The sequence below is a fragment of the Neopsephotus bourkii genome, unplaced genomic scaffold, assembly GCF_033783945.1.
Source record: "Neopsephotus bourkii isolate Nb327-2 ecotype Australia unplaced genomic scaffold, CSIRO-AGI_Nbou_v1 NB_1399, whole genome shotgun sequence".
Classification (NCBI taxonomy): domain Eukaryota; kingdom Metazoa; phylum Chordata; class Aves; order Psittaciformes; family Psittacidae; genus Neopsephotus; species Neopsephotus bourkii.
The window spans coordinates 258,871-272,110 of record NW_026901876.1 but is presented as its reverse complement, the minus strand read 5'-3'; the positions used below and the strand labels follow the sequence as shown (position 1 = coordinate 272,110).

Genomic DNA, 13,240 nt, shown 5'->3' with positions numbered 1-13,240 from the left:
ATGGTGCTCTTCATTTGAATGTATGCAAATAGGGGCCGACTGCCTGCAGTGCTGCTTGAAAAGCCCACAGCTATTCAAGGCAGTGTGTTCTAAGCCAATTGCACCCCAATTTTACTTCCAACCCATGAGCTAAAGACAACAGATTTTGGCTAAACAAGGAGCAAAGGAGATGCCACCTGTGCAGGCTGTGTTGCACCAGCTCTAAGTGCACATCCCTTCCTTTTCACCCCCTCTTTTCCCTTCCCTAATGAAGCAATCCCAGTTCCCTCAGGGTTTCTCGCTCTCCTGCAGATTTCCTCTGTGGCAGATGGATTTTCCTTTGTTTTTCCACCCAAAACCGCTGCCACCCCCCGTCCTCAAGTAGAGAGCAATAATGCCCCCCTGTGTGCCACTTCTGCTAATAACTCCCAGGAGAGATTTGCTTTCTCCTTTGCCTACTAATGCCTCATTGCAGATCCCAGTTAACCTCAGGACCTGCTAAAACCCCCCCAAGTCTTCCTTATTTCACCCCATTTACCAGCTCTCCCCCATGCTGCACTCTGGACCACTCCTCCAAGCTCAGTAATTACAAGCATTCCCACAAAGTCTTGCAGCGGGATCTTCTCTTTCTCTGGCAAATCCTAAGCTCACCAGACAAGGAATTTTCCTCCAATCCCCCTTTTGCTGAGCAGCAGCAATCACCTACCACCAAGTTCAATGAAATGCCTCTGGGATAATGCAGAATCTCCCTACAAACCTTGCCATAGATGCCTCCATGATGCCTGGGTACGATGTAGAGTAATGCTCAGGACTGGGATGTCCGGGTTCCTTGCAACCTGGTTCATCAATTCGCACCCCTTTGCTTTTCCAGTACTTTTAAGCAAGCAGCATCACAGTGAGGGCAGTGGGATCTGCTCAGCTTCACTTGCTGCCCAGGAAAATCCTCCCCATGCAGATGCAAGGTTTAATCCAGAATTAAATGTGGCAGGAGAAGGAGATACCACATCATAATCCTCCGCTGCAAAGGATTGGAAATGTGCTTCTTCCCAACACCAGACTTCCAGCAGCAGGCTCAGCTTTCCATCCTGACACAGGAGAGGTTCCCCATTAGCTGGATCCCTTCTGGCATCTCTCCCCATGTTGGCATCAGGAAGATCATAGGAGGGTCAGGGTTGGAAGATGCAACATCTGGATGCTTCCCCCAGGCACAGGGGATTATGGAAAACCTCACCTGGGATCAAGGATCTTGTGTCCAGCCAGAGCTGAAAGCACCAGTGAGCAAAACCCACCCCTGAGATGCAATTCAGGAGTGAAAAGGCAATTACGTGTATGCAGCCTGGTTTGTCAGAGCCCCACACTGGAGCAGATGGATTAGATACAGGTGTTAAAACCTGCGATAAAAGATGCCGAACCCCTGGCAGAGCCGGATCCACTTCCTGGGGGAACTGGGAATGGTTTTGCCGGCAGCAGCTGATGGTTTTGCTGCTGCTTTGAACCATCAGGGTGAGGATTACAACCGCAGCAGTTCATTGTATGAAACCATGGTTTGTGGTAATCTAGAGCATAATCCCAGCCAGGGGTAATTAGCAAAGCTGGAAGCAGCAGGAAGCTGCTCAAAGGATGCTTTTGGAGCGAGTCCTGCTCTGTGCCTCTGTTTCCCCACTTGCAAAGAGGAAAGTGAGCCCTATCTAAACCCACCTGAGATGCAAAATGCCATCCTGGAGTAATAGCAAGAGGTTCTTAGGGATGCTACTCCACCAAATAAGCCTAGTTCTGAATTTTCCCACCTGAGACACCACAATCCTCCCTAAACCTTCTCTCTTCCAGCTTTTGTTGCAGATACACCAGCTCAGAATGGGCAGAAGAGGGAAAACTAATTTCATCAAAGAGCAAGTATGAGGATTTAGGTTTAGATGCCACCATCAGGTTTCCCACTAAGTTAAGAGTCCCAGCAAGGCGCCAGCAGGGTTTGGCTGTGCCAAGGTGGTCAAGGCAGCTGTTGACCATGACCCAGATGATGAATTCTCTTATTTATTCCTCTAGTTGCAGGAAATTCAATTATCCCTTATTTCTGATGGGTGACAAATGAGGCAGTCATCGATCCTTCCCCTCCCTCCCTGGGTGTCTGCCATGAGCCAGCTCTTCCCACACCATTGATTCCATGTAACTGGAAAAGGATTAGTGTTAGTATTAACATTCTCCTTCTGCACAACTTCTCCAAAGGCACAACCTCAGGCAGAGGAAGGCAGAAGATAAAGCCTGGTGCTGGGTGGAAGTCCCAAATGCCACAAAATCCACTCTTTTTTTGCAATTTAAGGTGTGAAACACAGCTTTTTACCCCAAAAGACCCTGGGGGAGCCTGGGGCAGCCAGACTGGCACCGTCCTTAGCTAAGTGCTAAAAAGCAGCAAAGCCACACTGCTCCTTTGCTCCAGTACTGCAAACCCACTGTGTTCCCACCGGGAGCACTGCGGAGGTAGCTGGTGTCTTCTGCTGATTGTACATGGGGTAAGGGATGTAAGGAGTGACAGAAGGAAGGATGGAAAAAGGGAGGGATGGAGGAACAGAGAGAGGGATTAAGGGAGGGATGGATGGATGGATGAATGGAGAGAAGGATGGAGGGAGAGAGATGGAAGGAGCAACAGAGGGAGGGATGGAGAAAGGGAGGGATGGTGAAACAGAGGGAGAGATTAAGGGAGGAATGAAGGGATGAAGGAAAGGATGGCAAGAGGAAGAGAGAGGGACAGAGAAGGACTCTGAGGAATGAAAGAAGGATGGAGAGAGGGATGAAGAGAGGAGAAATAGGGGGAGGGTTTAAGATGGAGGATGGATGGAGGACAGAGGGAGGGAGAGATGGAAGGAGTGATGGATGGATGGATGGAGTGATGGATGGAGAAAGAGTAGATAGAGGAAGGAATAGAGGGATGAGGGGAGCAACAGAGGGATGAGTGGAGGGAAGGATGGAGGAATGAGAGGACAGGATGGAGGGAGACACACAGTTGGGTTGGTGGGACAGACACCTGCATACCCTTTAACAGACACAATTTACAGTGATCTTGCAGCTCTGGGCTTTGGCACTGGGCATCAATTTGGCTGAGGTACGGGGCAGCCGCATCCCAACCTCACCCTCATCCCCTGGCATGGGCTTTTTTCCCCTTTCCCTTGGTACCTGACTCAGCCTTCACCCACTGCCTTTTCTCCTCCATCCCTGCTACCCCTCTTGCTGTCCAGAGCAGGATTGCTAATTTGAAGCTACCCTCTTTGCCCCGATTTACACTCTGTGATTAATAATCCCTTTGGTGTCCCAGTAATGCCATGCTGCTAATAAGATTAAAGAATATCTCCCTCTTACAGCCCTGATTCATAACGCTGATTTACCACTACTCCTCCGCTCTCACGGAGAGGATGCACATGGCTCTTACCTTAATCCCTATCCATCTCTGCACCATTGAGAAATCACTGCTAATTAATACCTTTCTCTCTCTCAATTGCTTCCAGATCTGCCCAGCTATCAACATTTGTCTGGCTTTTTGTTGCTGATCTAGGAGGTTATATATATATATATCTAATTTTTATATATGGTTATATAGCAAACTCCAAACCCTCTGCAGAGAGGTTCTTGGCTTTTTGGGGGGGTCTTTCCCCCAAAATGGTGCCATCCCATGCCAGGCTTGATCACCCTGAGATGGAGCAAAGAGGAAAAACAGGAGGAAGCTTTTCTGAGCATCTTTTCATAGGAATGTGCTCAGCTCCACCCGTGACTCAAACACCTCCATTGGGTGATACCTCCCTGTGACTCCACTTTCCTGCATCCATCCCTATTCCAGCATCATGACTTCACATCCCCAAGTCCGTTTAGATATGGAGCATCCTTAGGTAAATCAAACAGCCACATTTTTCACTCCACTGATCATTATCCTCCTGTGCCAGGAGGCCCTGGACCAGCCCTACAACCAACCCAAGCAGTCAGATGCTTTGGGAACAACAGCGACAGCAGAAAGAGCTTAGGAGGGAGGGGAAAAAAAAGCCCAACAGGACCTCTGCTCTGATGAATGTGGCAGGGGAGGCCGATGCTCTGCTTTTAATAAAACATAATGAAGCATGGGATCATAAAATATTTCCTTTAATTCAGTGCTCCCGTGAGGGTGGGTAATAGAGGCTGGGTAATGCAGTAGGCTTTCCTCACAGCTTGCTGTGGGGAGAGCACTGCTGGGTTGTTAAACAGCCTTTAAGTGCTCTCTTTCCCATCCCCATCCCACTTTGGGGGGGGCAGAAGGACAACGAGCTGTGCACATCCCCATGGACCAAGTCACATCCCTTCTAGGGGTCTCCGACTCCCATCACTTTGCTCCACCAGGATGGGCTTTCCAGGGTGGAAAAAGGTCAACAAGCAAACCAGGAAGGGCTGTTCAACTCCCATCCTCACCCTCAGTGAGTAGTACATGGGTGTCTGAGCAAGTGTGTGTTGCATATATAAATATATATGTATACACACACATCTCCGGGGCAGTGTGGCGTGATTAACATTCCCGCGTTAAAAATCTCTCTGCATCTGCTTTGTCCTACACCCGGCACTAAATATAACCATTCAATATGCTCTCTCCCTTCACCAGAGAGATAACATTGTTTAAATAAGCCCTTTCCATTTTAAAGAGTTGGCTTGTTTTCTCGCGGCAGGGAGCTTTTAGCAGATCAGGAGGCAGAGGAGGGGGGTCCATGCAAACAAACACAGAGGCACAAGCATCCTTTAACATCCAAGTGCCCAAATCCTGCCCCCTCCAAATCATTTCCCACCGGGAAGTCACCCAGATACGGTTTTCCTGCCCCAAAACCAACCGACAACAGAAGTAAAAGACACATTTCTAGGAGCAGAAGGGTTTAATTTGGAAACGGGGCTCGCCTGCGCTTCCTCGAGCATCACTCCACTCCCACGCCGCTGCTATAATTACAGCGGTGTAAATTCAACTCCCCGTCAGGAGGAAACCCAACTATCTCCAGCCAGTTTGCACACATCAACTGCTTGCAGAGGGCTTCCCTCCTCTAATAGCATAATAATGCAAGAAGACACAAATCAAGATGAGAAAGAGGCACCTCAGAAAGCACTTACGGAAAACATCTCATTATCAAGTTGCAAAGGGAGGATGGTACGAGCAGAGAAGATTTTCCTCTATGAATGATGGTCTGTCTGGAAACCAAACCAGCAGCCTTATCACCCAACCTTCCTCCTGGTGGTGATACATCTTCTGCACCATTTCTGGAACAGCTTTGACCAGCTACGTGGTGCTTCACCATCAGCAGACCTAGTCCGTTATCCGTCCTCCATGGAAAAAACCCCGCTCCCCAGCAGCTGACTGTATGTATTTTGGGGTGCTGGGCAAGGCAAACTTGCCCAGATCCTCCCACCCTGCTCTGAGTCACCACATCCTTCTGCAATACAACTTGGCAGGTATATCTTTAGGAGAAAAAGCAAGGAAACCAGCCAGATTCAACCACAAGCTCTTGAGACGCTTTCGGTGCTGAAAGCAGGGTATGGGAGGGGGGTGGCAAAGCCTGTGCATGTGGTTCCCCCCTCCTGACAGCTTGTGCAGAAGCTAAATCTGCAAGGAAAAGGGCTTTCCTGGGCTTAAAACTACAGGAAAGATGCTTGATGGAGCAGAAAAAGTATCTCAGATCACAGTACGTACAGGACTGCTTGATTTCTGGATGGAAATCTTCCTAAGCGTGACTTAGAGCCAAGCTCTGAAACTCACTCGCTAGAGTTGTAGAGCTGGGTTGGAAATCTAAACCACTTGGCCACCAAAATCCCCTTTCAGACTAGTCTGTAGAAGGAAAGACAAAGACAACAGCTCACTAGTGATGAAGAAGGTGCTCCTGCTGTTATGGTCCATCTCAGTCCCCCAGCAAGGAGCCAGCAGTTCCCAAACCCATCACTTGGCACCCATGATGATGGCAATCAGCAAAAATTGCCCCTTTCTTCATCTTCCTCTTTCCAAGTAGGATCAGCAACAAGAGAAAACCCTAGGAACGAGCTCCCTAGCACAAGCACCATCAAAAGCAATGTTGCTACCAGCAAACCCAGCGTTATCCATGAAACCCATCCCTCTCAAAAGTATTTCCATGGATGACAGTCCACCTAGAGGTGAACCCAAGTGCCACCCACCATGTCCCCCCCTGCATCCCACCCATCATTTTGCTCCCCTGGGGAGAACAAAACCCCATCATGGAGCATCTCTGCATCACTCCAGCCCATCCCCGTGGCTGCAGATTCCTTGGCAAAGAAACCAATAGGTACAAATACACATGCAAAGCAGGTGTGTCCCAATGGAGAGCTCTCCAGCTCTCATTTTCCCCTGTCCTGGCCAGATAGGATGCAGCATCAGGATTTATCTACAAGCCCAGGAAGGAGGAGCAGGGCTGAAATAACCACTGCTAATCCCCTTCACCCTCCCCTCCAAAGTATATTGTTGAAGGCATTATATAAATGGGAAATTAGACAGAGGTTTGGGCAGGAGATGAGCTAAATCCCTGCCTCCCCTGCTCCATTTTGCAGTGCCTCTGAGACATCCACTCTTCCAGCCAAGAAGGATTTTGCAGATGGGGATGCGCTTCCAGCACCAGAAGGGACAAAATGTGTGGTCTGGAGGCTGGGAAGGGCTTGGAAATGCCACATTTCCACCCACAGCCCCTTCCCATTGGGTTGCAGCATCCCTCTGCTGGGCAATGTGGGTTTTCCTGATGTTCCCCAAACCTCTTTGGAGGCCTCAGGCAGGGCGTTGTTGTGGATTCAACCCAGTGCTGGAAAAACCTCCTTCCCTGCTTCAAACCTCCCTTGCTGGGGCTGGCAAGACCCTATTAATGATAGTTTTGCTTCTAGCTAATACAAGCACTAATTGCATTTCAAAGAACCAGCTCCAGCGCTGGCTTCTGCTGCAGTCACACACGTACCCCCATTGATATCCCTATAAGATCACAGGGAAACAGCAAGGAGTCATCCCAAAAGGACCTGAGGTCCCCCCACCAGACAAGCACATCAGGAGGGCTCTGACACAGTGTTTAGAGGGTTTGAACCCCATTTCTCAGCCACCTGAGAGTGGAAACAAGCAGCACACGCACCTTCTCTCCTCCCAAATGGCTTTGCAGACCCTAAAAACCTAATTTGACATGTTAACTCCATAGAGGCAACAACGGTGGTGGATTATTGTCCCTGCACTTTGCTATGAGCCCGCCTGCCCTTGGCACTTACGGTAAACCCAGTCCCCAAAGCGTTGAAAACAAGTCTGTGATTGACGGTTTATTTTAGGAAGGAGAGGGGAAAAGTGGGAAGGAGATAATGCTGCGGAGAGATAATGTGAGCACCAGTCATTAGTTATAAACAAGCCCATCAGTACTCCAAGTGCCTCGGCAGAAAGCAAACAAAAGGGCAAAGAGAGCAGTTTGGCAAGGGAACAAAACCAGCCACATCAGCTGCATCCTCCCCGCTCGGCTCTTTGCAGCAGGATTTATGAGCAGAGAAGTTTGCAAGGCGAGAGCTGCACCTCCTGCCTCCGACAAATAGGGATCTGGGGGCTCCTTCCCTGCCTTTCCCTCTCTGCTGATGCCTGAGCAAAGAGCCTGACTTGGTGGCACTGAAATCAAGGTTTTCTCTTAGAAGACAGGGAAGAAAAGCCAAAGCATTGAGGAAATCTCATCACCATCGGGTCCCAAAGGGGTGATGCTTTGTCCTCCCTGTACAGGAGGTCCCAGACAGGTCCTGGCCATCTCCATCCTTGCCAGGGTGAGGCATTGGCTCCATCACCACCTCACTGGAAGGTGTTTCCCTCAACAGATGCTGCAGGAGCCTTAGCATGATCCTTGCCCCTGTCTCAGGCTAATTCTGAAGCCATCAGATTCAATAAAACCTGCTCTTATCCCAACACGATGGAGAGCTTTTCCTTGGCAGATCTTTAATCACTTGGGGGAAAGAGCAAGGTGACAGTGGATCAAACAGTCCCAATCCAGGGTTCTCAGACAGAAAAGACCATTTCTACCAAGACAACCAGAAAAGAGAAAGCAGATGGAGCATGTGAAGCCCCAAAACACCTCCATGGGAAGGGGAGGCTGGTGAGAACATGGTTAGCATCATGTCTGGATGCTCCATAAAACCCACCCATGCAGGAGCTGAGCTGCATTTCCACATTGCTCAAGCCTGGATGCAATGCCAAGGGTGGACCTTGCCTGGGAGTGCTTGGAGGCATCAGAGAAGCTCCAGGGCATATAGGATGGCTGTGACCTGTTTAGCATATTGCATACAGCACCTTGCATTTAGCAAGTATCACACTGCATTTATCACGTTGCATTTAGCATATAGCACATTGTATAGAACAGTTAGCACACTGCATATAGCAGAAGCTGTTTAGCTTAAGGCTCTTAAAACTGAATCTTCCATATTTTAGGACCAACATCCCAAACCCTACAATATCCCTATGCTTACTCTTTTTTTTTTTTTGGGGGGGGGGGTGTTAATAATACCAAATACTTGTTGCAGCAAGTGAATCTGGGGGGTAAATACCCCAAATCTGAGCTCTGACACATGAAGGAACTTCAGGTGCTCAGGGGCAGCAAGAACCTGCCATAAATTCATGTGTGAGGGTTTCCATGGAGAAATGAAGCCTGGAGTATCTCCCCGTGATGCTTATTAATAAGCCCCCCGATGATGCATACTACAAGGTGAAGGGAAGATCCTGCACTGAAATGCAGAACTCATGGAAATAGTGGAAAAGAGCTTGACCCTAAAGCTGAATGTAAGATTTGCCAAGGAAAAGCACGAGTAGAGAAGGATGGAGGGAGCGTGGGATGGGTTTTTAGGTCAGTGCCGTGCATCTGCAGGTGAATTAAGCAGGGTTTGCTTCCATGGCAAAGAGGATGCTCCTCCTTTCCCCTCACAGCCCCCAAACACACAAATTCCCACCAAGCCCCTCTTTTCTCCAGCTGAACTCAACAGAGACACAAGCAAGTGGCACCCATCACCCTGGTAAAAGCCACACACAGTTATTTTCCTATGGAAAGGAGGAAAATGAGCTTTTCCAGGCTTGCAAGGAGGAGCCTTGCATGTAAGCTGGTAAAATCCCTGTAAGGAAAAGCTTTGGGGGATTTCTGGGAATGAAGAGGGGGTAAAAAATCCAGCTTGCTGATAAAAGCAATGAGTGTAAAGGGATTTTTCCAAGCTGTTTTTTTGGAGAAGGAGCTGGCTTGGAGAAGCAGCACAGGGATATCCCCATGGGCCCATCCCTGCAAAGCAGAGCCCCAGCCAAGCTGCCCTTTTGGGGCAAAGCCCAGCGAACCCCAAAGCATCTTCAAATAAGAAGCTACACTTGTATTTTCCCATTGTAGGAGGTGCTGTGTGGTGGGGGTGAATACAGAAGCTAAAGCAAAGCCCTCGGAGGACGAGGACAGGGATATCTCATTGAGATCAAAACACACCCCATGTAGCCCCTGCAGAACACGGCTCTGATTTTACATGGCTGTAAAACAAACCCTGACGAACGCTTTATGGGAAGCATATTTCAGGTGACAAGCTGAGCGCCGGCTCATCAGCCAGCCCTGGTTTCAGCCATGCCAACAAACCATCGCTCTGCTTGCAGATGGGGCTTCCCAGCTTTCCAAAACCAGGGAACGGGGGGCCCTGAGGCTACAGCTCCATTATTATCCATGGTCCAGCCGCTTGCCTCCTCCACATGCCCTGATTTTCTCATCTTGATGGTTCCTTAACCCACTTACCCCTGCCTTAGGCAACGTTTTCTGGCCAAGGGAAGAGATTGAGCTTGTTCCGAGGAAAAGCAAAAAGCTGTGCTACAAGGGGTGATGCTCCCAGGAGGGATGTATAACACATCCGTAAGGATCCAGCAGACCTACCGTGCACTGAGGAAGCAAGCAGCTTCCTTCGGGTAAAGAAAAGGGCTTTTCATTATGGGGAGATGAATGGAAAGCCCCAAAAGGCTCCCACATGAAGATGCTTTACAGGATGGGAAGCACTTGTAATGCTTTCCCCTGTGCTGTAAGCAGGACTTAGGGATACAGCAGCATTGGGGCAGCTTCCCGACAAGCAATATATAAAGTGACAATAAAAAAAAGGCAAGATTCCCCCTAAAAATGCTTTTGGAGACATAGGGAAGATGCTGAGGGCAAATGCTCTTGCAGAGAAGAGCACATCTTCCGGCTGCATCTTCCCAGCCAGATCCTGCTCCATCCCTTGAAAGGAAAGTGCTGGGATAAGGAATGGAAGGACCTCCTTGGGCACATCCTCCCTTGCTGCTACAACACCGCAGCTCCAGCCAAAGATGCTGTCAGCCACAGAAAAGCCATCTGCCCACTGAATATCGGGAGCAGCACTCGGCTTCTGCAGCCTCCTGCTGCCCTGAGCAAAGGGAGGTGTTGGGATGGGAGCACCCACCCCAAACCCAGGCTCTAACAAGGGGTTTTTAGCTGTTTACTGGAAAAGCAGAGCACAAATTGGCTCTTTTTCGGGACAGCATTTCACTGCCCAGCACTAGGAGACACTTAACGCAGCTGATCCTCAGGATATGGGAAAGCAGCAAAGTTCCAGCATGATTTTAAGAGCCAAAACTTGGCTCGTGGGTGTCCAAATGCAAGTGCTGCCCATTGATCCTGCCCATGAGACCCTCCTCCCACATCACTTCATAACCCACGACCCCCCCAGAGCCACTGGTTTCCTCTAGATCCAGCACAAAGCAACTTTTATCTCTTATTTCCCCCCAGTACACACATTGCATGCAGAGATTTAGCCGTGCCTGCTCTCACAAACCAGCACCAGAAGAGCAATCACTCAGTTTACAGTGATAAACAGGGGAGAAAATGAGGAAAAATGATCCATGCACCAGTGATGGACGGGGAGAAGCCGGAGGGATGCGTTGCTCCACGACAATCATCTACCTGCGACCATAAAACCATGGTGGAGGTGGAGTAGAGATCCAGGAGGGAGGCAAAACTGGATTTGCTGTTCCCCCCACCCCAAGCCACACAGGTTTTATTATGGACAGTGTGTTCGGCAGCACAATGCCAGTGGGATGCTCGGGATGCATGGAAGAGGAAAAAGAGCATCAGCCGCAGCCTGGCAGCGCATAAAACCCATCAAAGAGGAATGCAGAGGATGCAGGATGCCTTCCCACCCCTGATTCAGCCAAATCTAAGTCAGGATCTGGCTAACTCAATGGTCCGTGGTCCTTGAGGGATGGTTTTGGAGATGCTGGGGAAGAATTGGGTCCATTGTGTGACCCTCTCCCTGCTGAGCCCTGCAGAGCGCGGCCGCTGCTCCCCCTCCCTGTGCCCTGCAGCAGCTGACGGCGGCTTTCCAGAGAGGAAAAAGTACATTATTAACCCAAAACAGAGGGGACACGGAGCAGGTCCCGCTCATGCCTCCATCACCCGAAGCCTCAGCCTCCGGAGAGCAGCCGGGCTCACTGTGCTCATTACAGAGCAGCCACCTGAGACCCAACAGCAAGTGATGCTGGGCGCGGGGGGGGGGGACACACATACAGGGAATAAGTGGAAAGAGCAGGGAAATTGCCTTCAATGCACAAGAAATTCAATAGCTGCCACCCCACAGCCTGCGGGATGCGAGGAAGGGAAAGTTTCCTGCCCTGTTAATTTCCATATCCTGGGAGCCCCGTTTCTGGGGATGGGGAGGTGGAGGGGGGGCTCTTATTAAAACCTTTGTGTGGCAACCTGGGGCCACAAGATGTTCATTTAGGTGCTCAGCTAGCTGCAAACCCCCGCGACAGTGGGAATTTGGGGACTGCTTTTCCCTATTGAGTATCCCTCCACCCTACCTATGGGGTTTGGGGCATGGCCAAGAGGCTGGGGTGTCCCTGGGTGCTGCAATCATCCTCCCCTTTCACCCCCCAGAATAAAGCTGTATCTCATGGGGGTCCCCAGGACACAGAACCCTTTCTGTATGGAGTGATCAGTAGCAGAGCTGGGACTCAGAGCCGCGGTACGGAGCAGCAGGGACGGGGGATACCGGTGCACCCCCCCCCCATGATGCTGGCTCAAGGTACGAGGGATGAGCATCCCCTTATCTCCTCACCCTGTTCCCCAGCATCCCTTCCCAAAGCAGGTGTCTTATTAAGGGGTCCTCTATTAACCACTGCCTCATTAACATGTCCAACACCAGCATCCTTAAGGGGGTTCCTCATTAACGTGTCCAAAAGGGGCACCCCATTAACAAGTGCCCCACCACCGGCTCCAAACCCAGTGCCCTATTAACGGGTGCACTCTTACCGGCTCCAAACGGGGTGGCTGCCCCCCTCCCTATAGCCTCTATAGCCGCCCATCACCACCCGACCCTCGGGGGGTACAGACCCCTCACGCTTATCGGGGTGCAGGTGAGCACCCCTTTACTTCAGCTGCCGAAGGGGGTGTCCCTGTGCCCGGTGGGGGGGGTGGGGTTGACACTCACCCAGCGCCACGTCGAGGAGGTCCCAGAGCAGCAGGCACAGGGGGCTCATCGTCCGCATGATGCCCGCGGGGGGGGCAGCCCCATGGGGGTCACCGGTGCCCCAGCCCCCTGCCCGGGGGGCAGGCGGGCATCGCGGCGGGGGCTCGGCCCGGCTCCGTGTGTGCGCGTCTCCCCCCGCCGCAGCTCCTCGGCCGCGCTGCCGCCCTTAAGCCGATTTATTGGAGCGGGAGCGGAGCGAGATGCGGCCGCCCCCCCCCAACCAACCCCCCCACTACCCCCGCCGGCTGAGCCCGCCCCGGCCCGGCCCCCGGGAGGTGCTGGAGGGGCGGGAGCGATGGATGGGAGCGGGAGGGAGCGCGGTGTAAGGGGGGATGCAGGGGGAGGGATGCAGGGGGGTGCAAAGGGGGAGAGGGTCGTAAATCGGGGGGGATACAAGGGGGAGAATGCAAAGGGGGGGCGAAGTGGAGGGGTCGCAGAAGGGGGAGGAAGCAAGGAAGGGGGAGAAGCGAGGAGAAGGGAGGGAAGTGGGGGAACCAAAGGGGGGTAATGCAAGGGGAGAAGATACAAATGGAGAGGTCTGGGGGGGGGGGGGTCGTCCAAGGAGAGAAGGATGAAAGGAGGGGTTCGCAAAGTGGGGGTGTCAAAGGAAAAGGGGATGCGAGGGGTGATGAGGGGTGGAGAAAGGGATGCACGGGAGGGGGAGGAGGCAGAGCAGTGTCGGGGAGGTTAAGGCAGCGAATGGAGGGGGTGTGGGATGTACGGGGGTGCGAGGCGGAGAATGCGATGCACGGCTCGGAAGGGAGTGCAG

At 51.5% G+C, this 13,240-nt stretch overlaps 1 protein-coding gene across 1 annotated transcript in view; it reads right to left on the bottom strand.

Moving 5' to 3' along the window:
• The window catches only part of IGSF21 (immunoglobin superfamily member 21), a 39,924-nt gene extending 27,243 nt beyond the window's left edge, over positions 1-12,681 (bottom strand). The window contains exon 1 of the mRNA XM_061367806.1: positions 12,433-12,681. Coding sequence (XP_061223790.1) covers positions 12,433-12,490 — 58 coding nt within the window. The 5' untranslated portion in view covers positions 12,491-12,681. The remainder of the gene's footprint in view (positions 1-12,432) is intronic.
• Between the last annotated feature and the right edge of the window lie 559 nt (positions 12,682-13,240).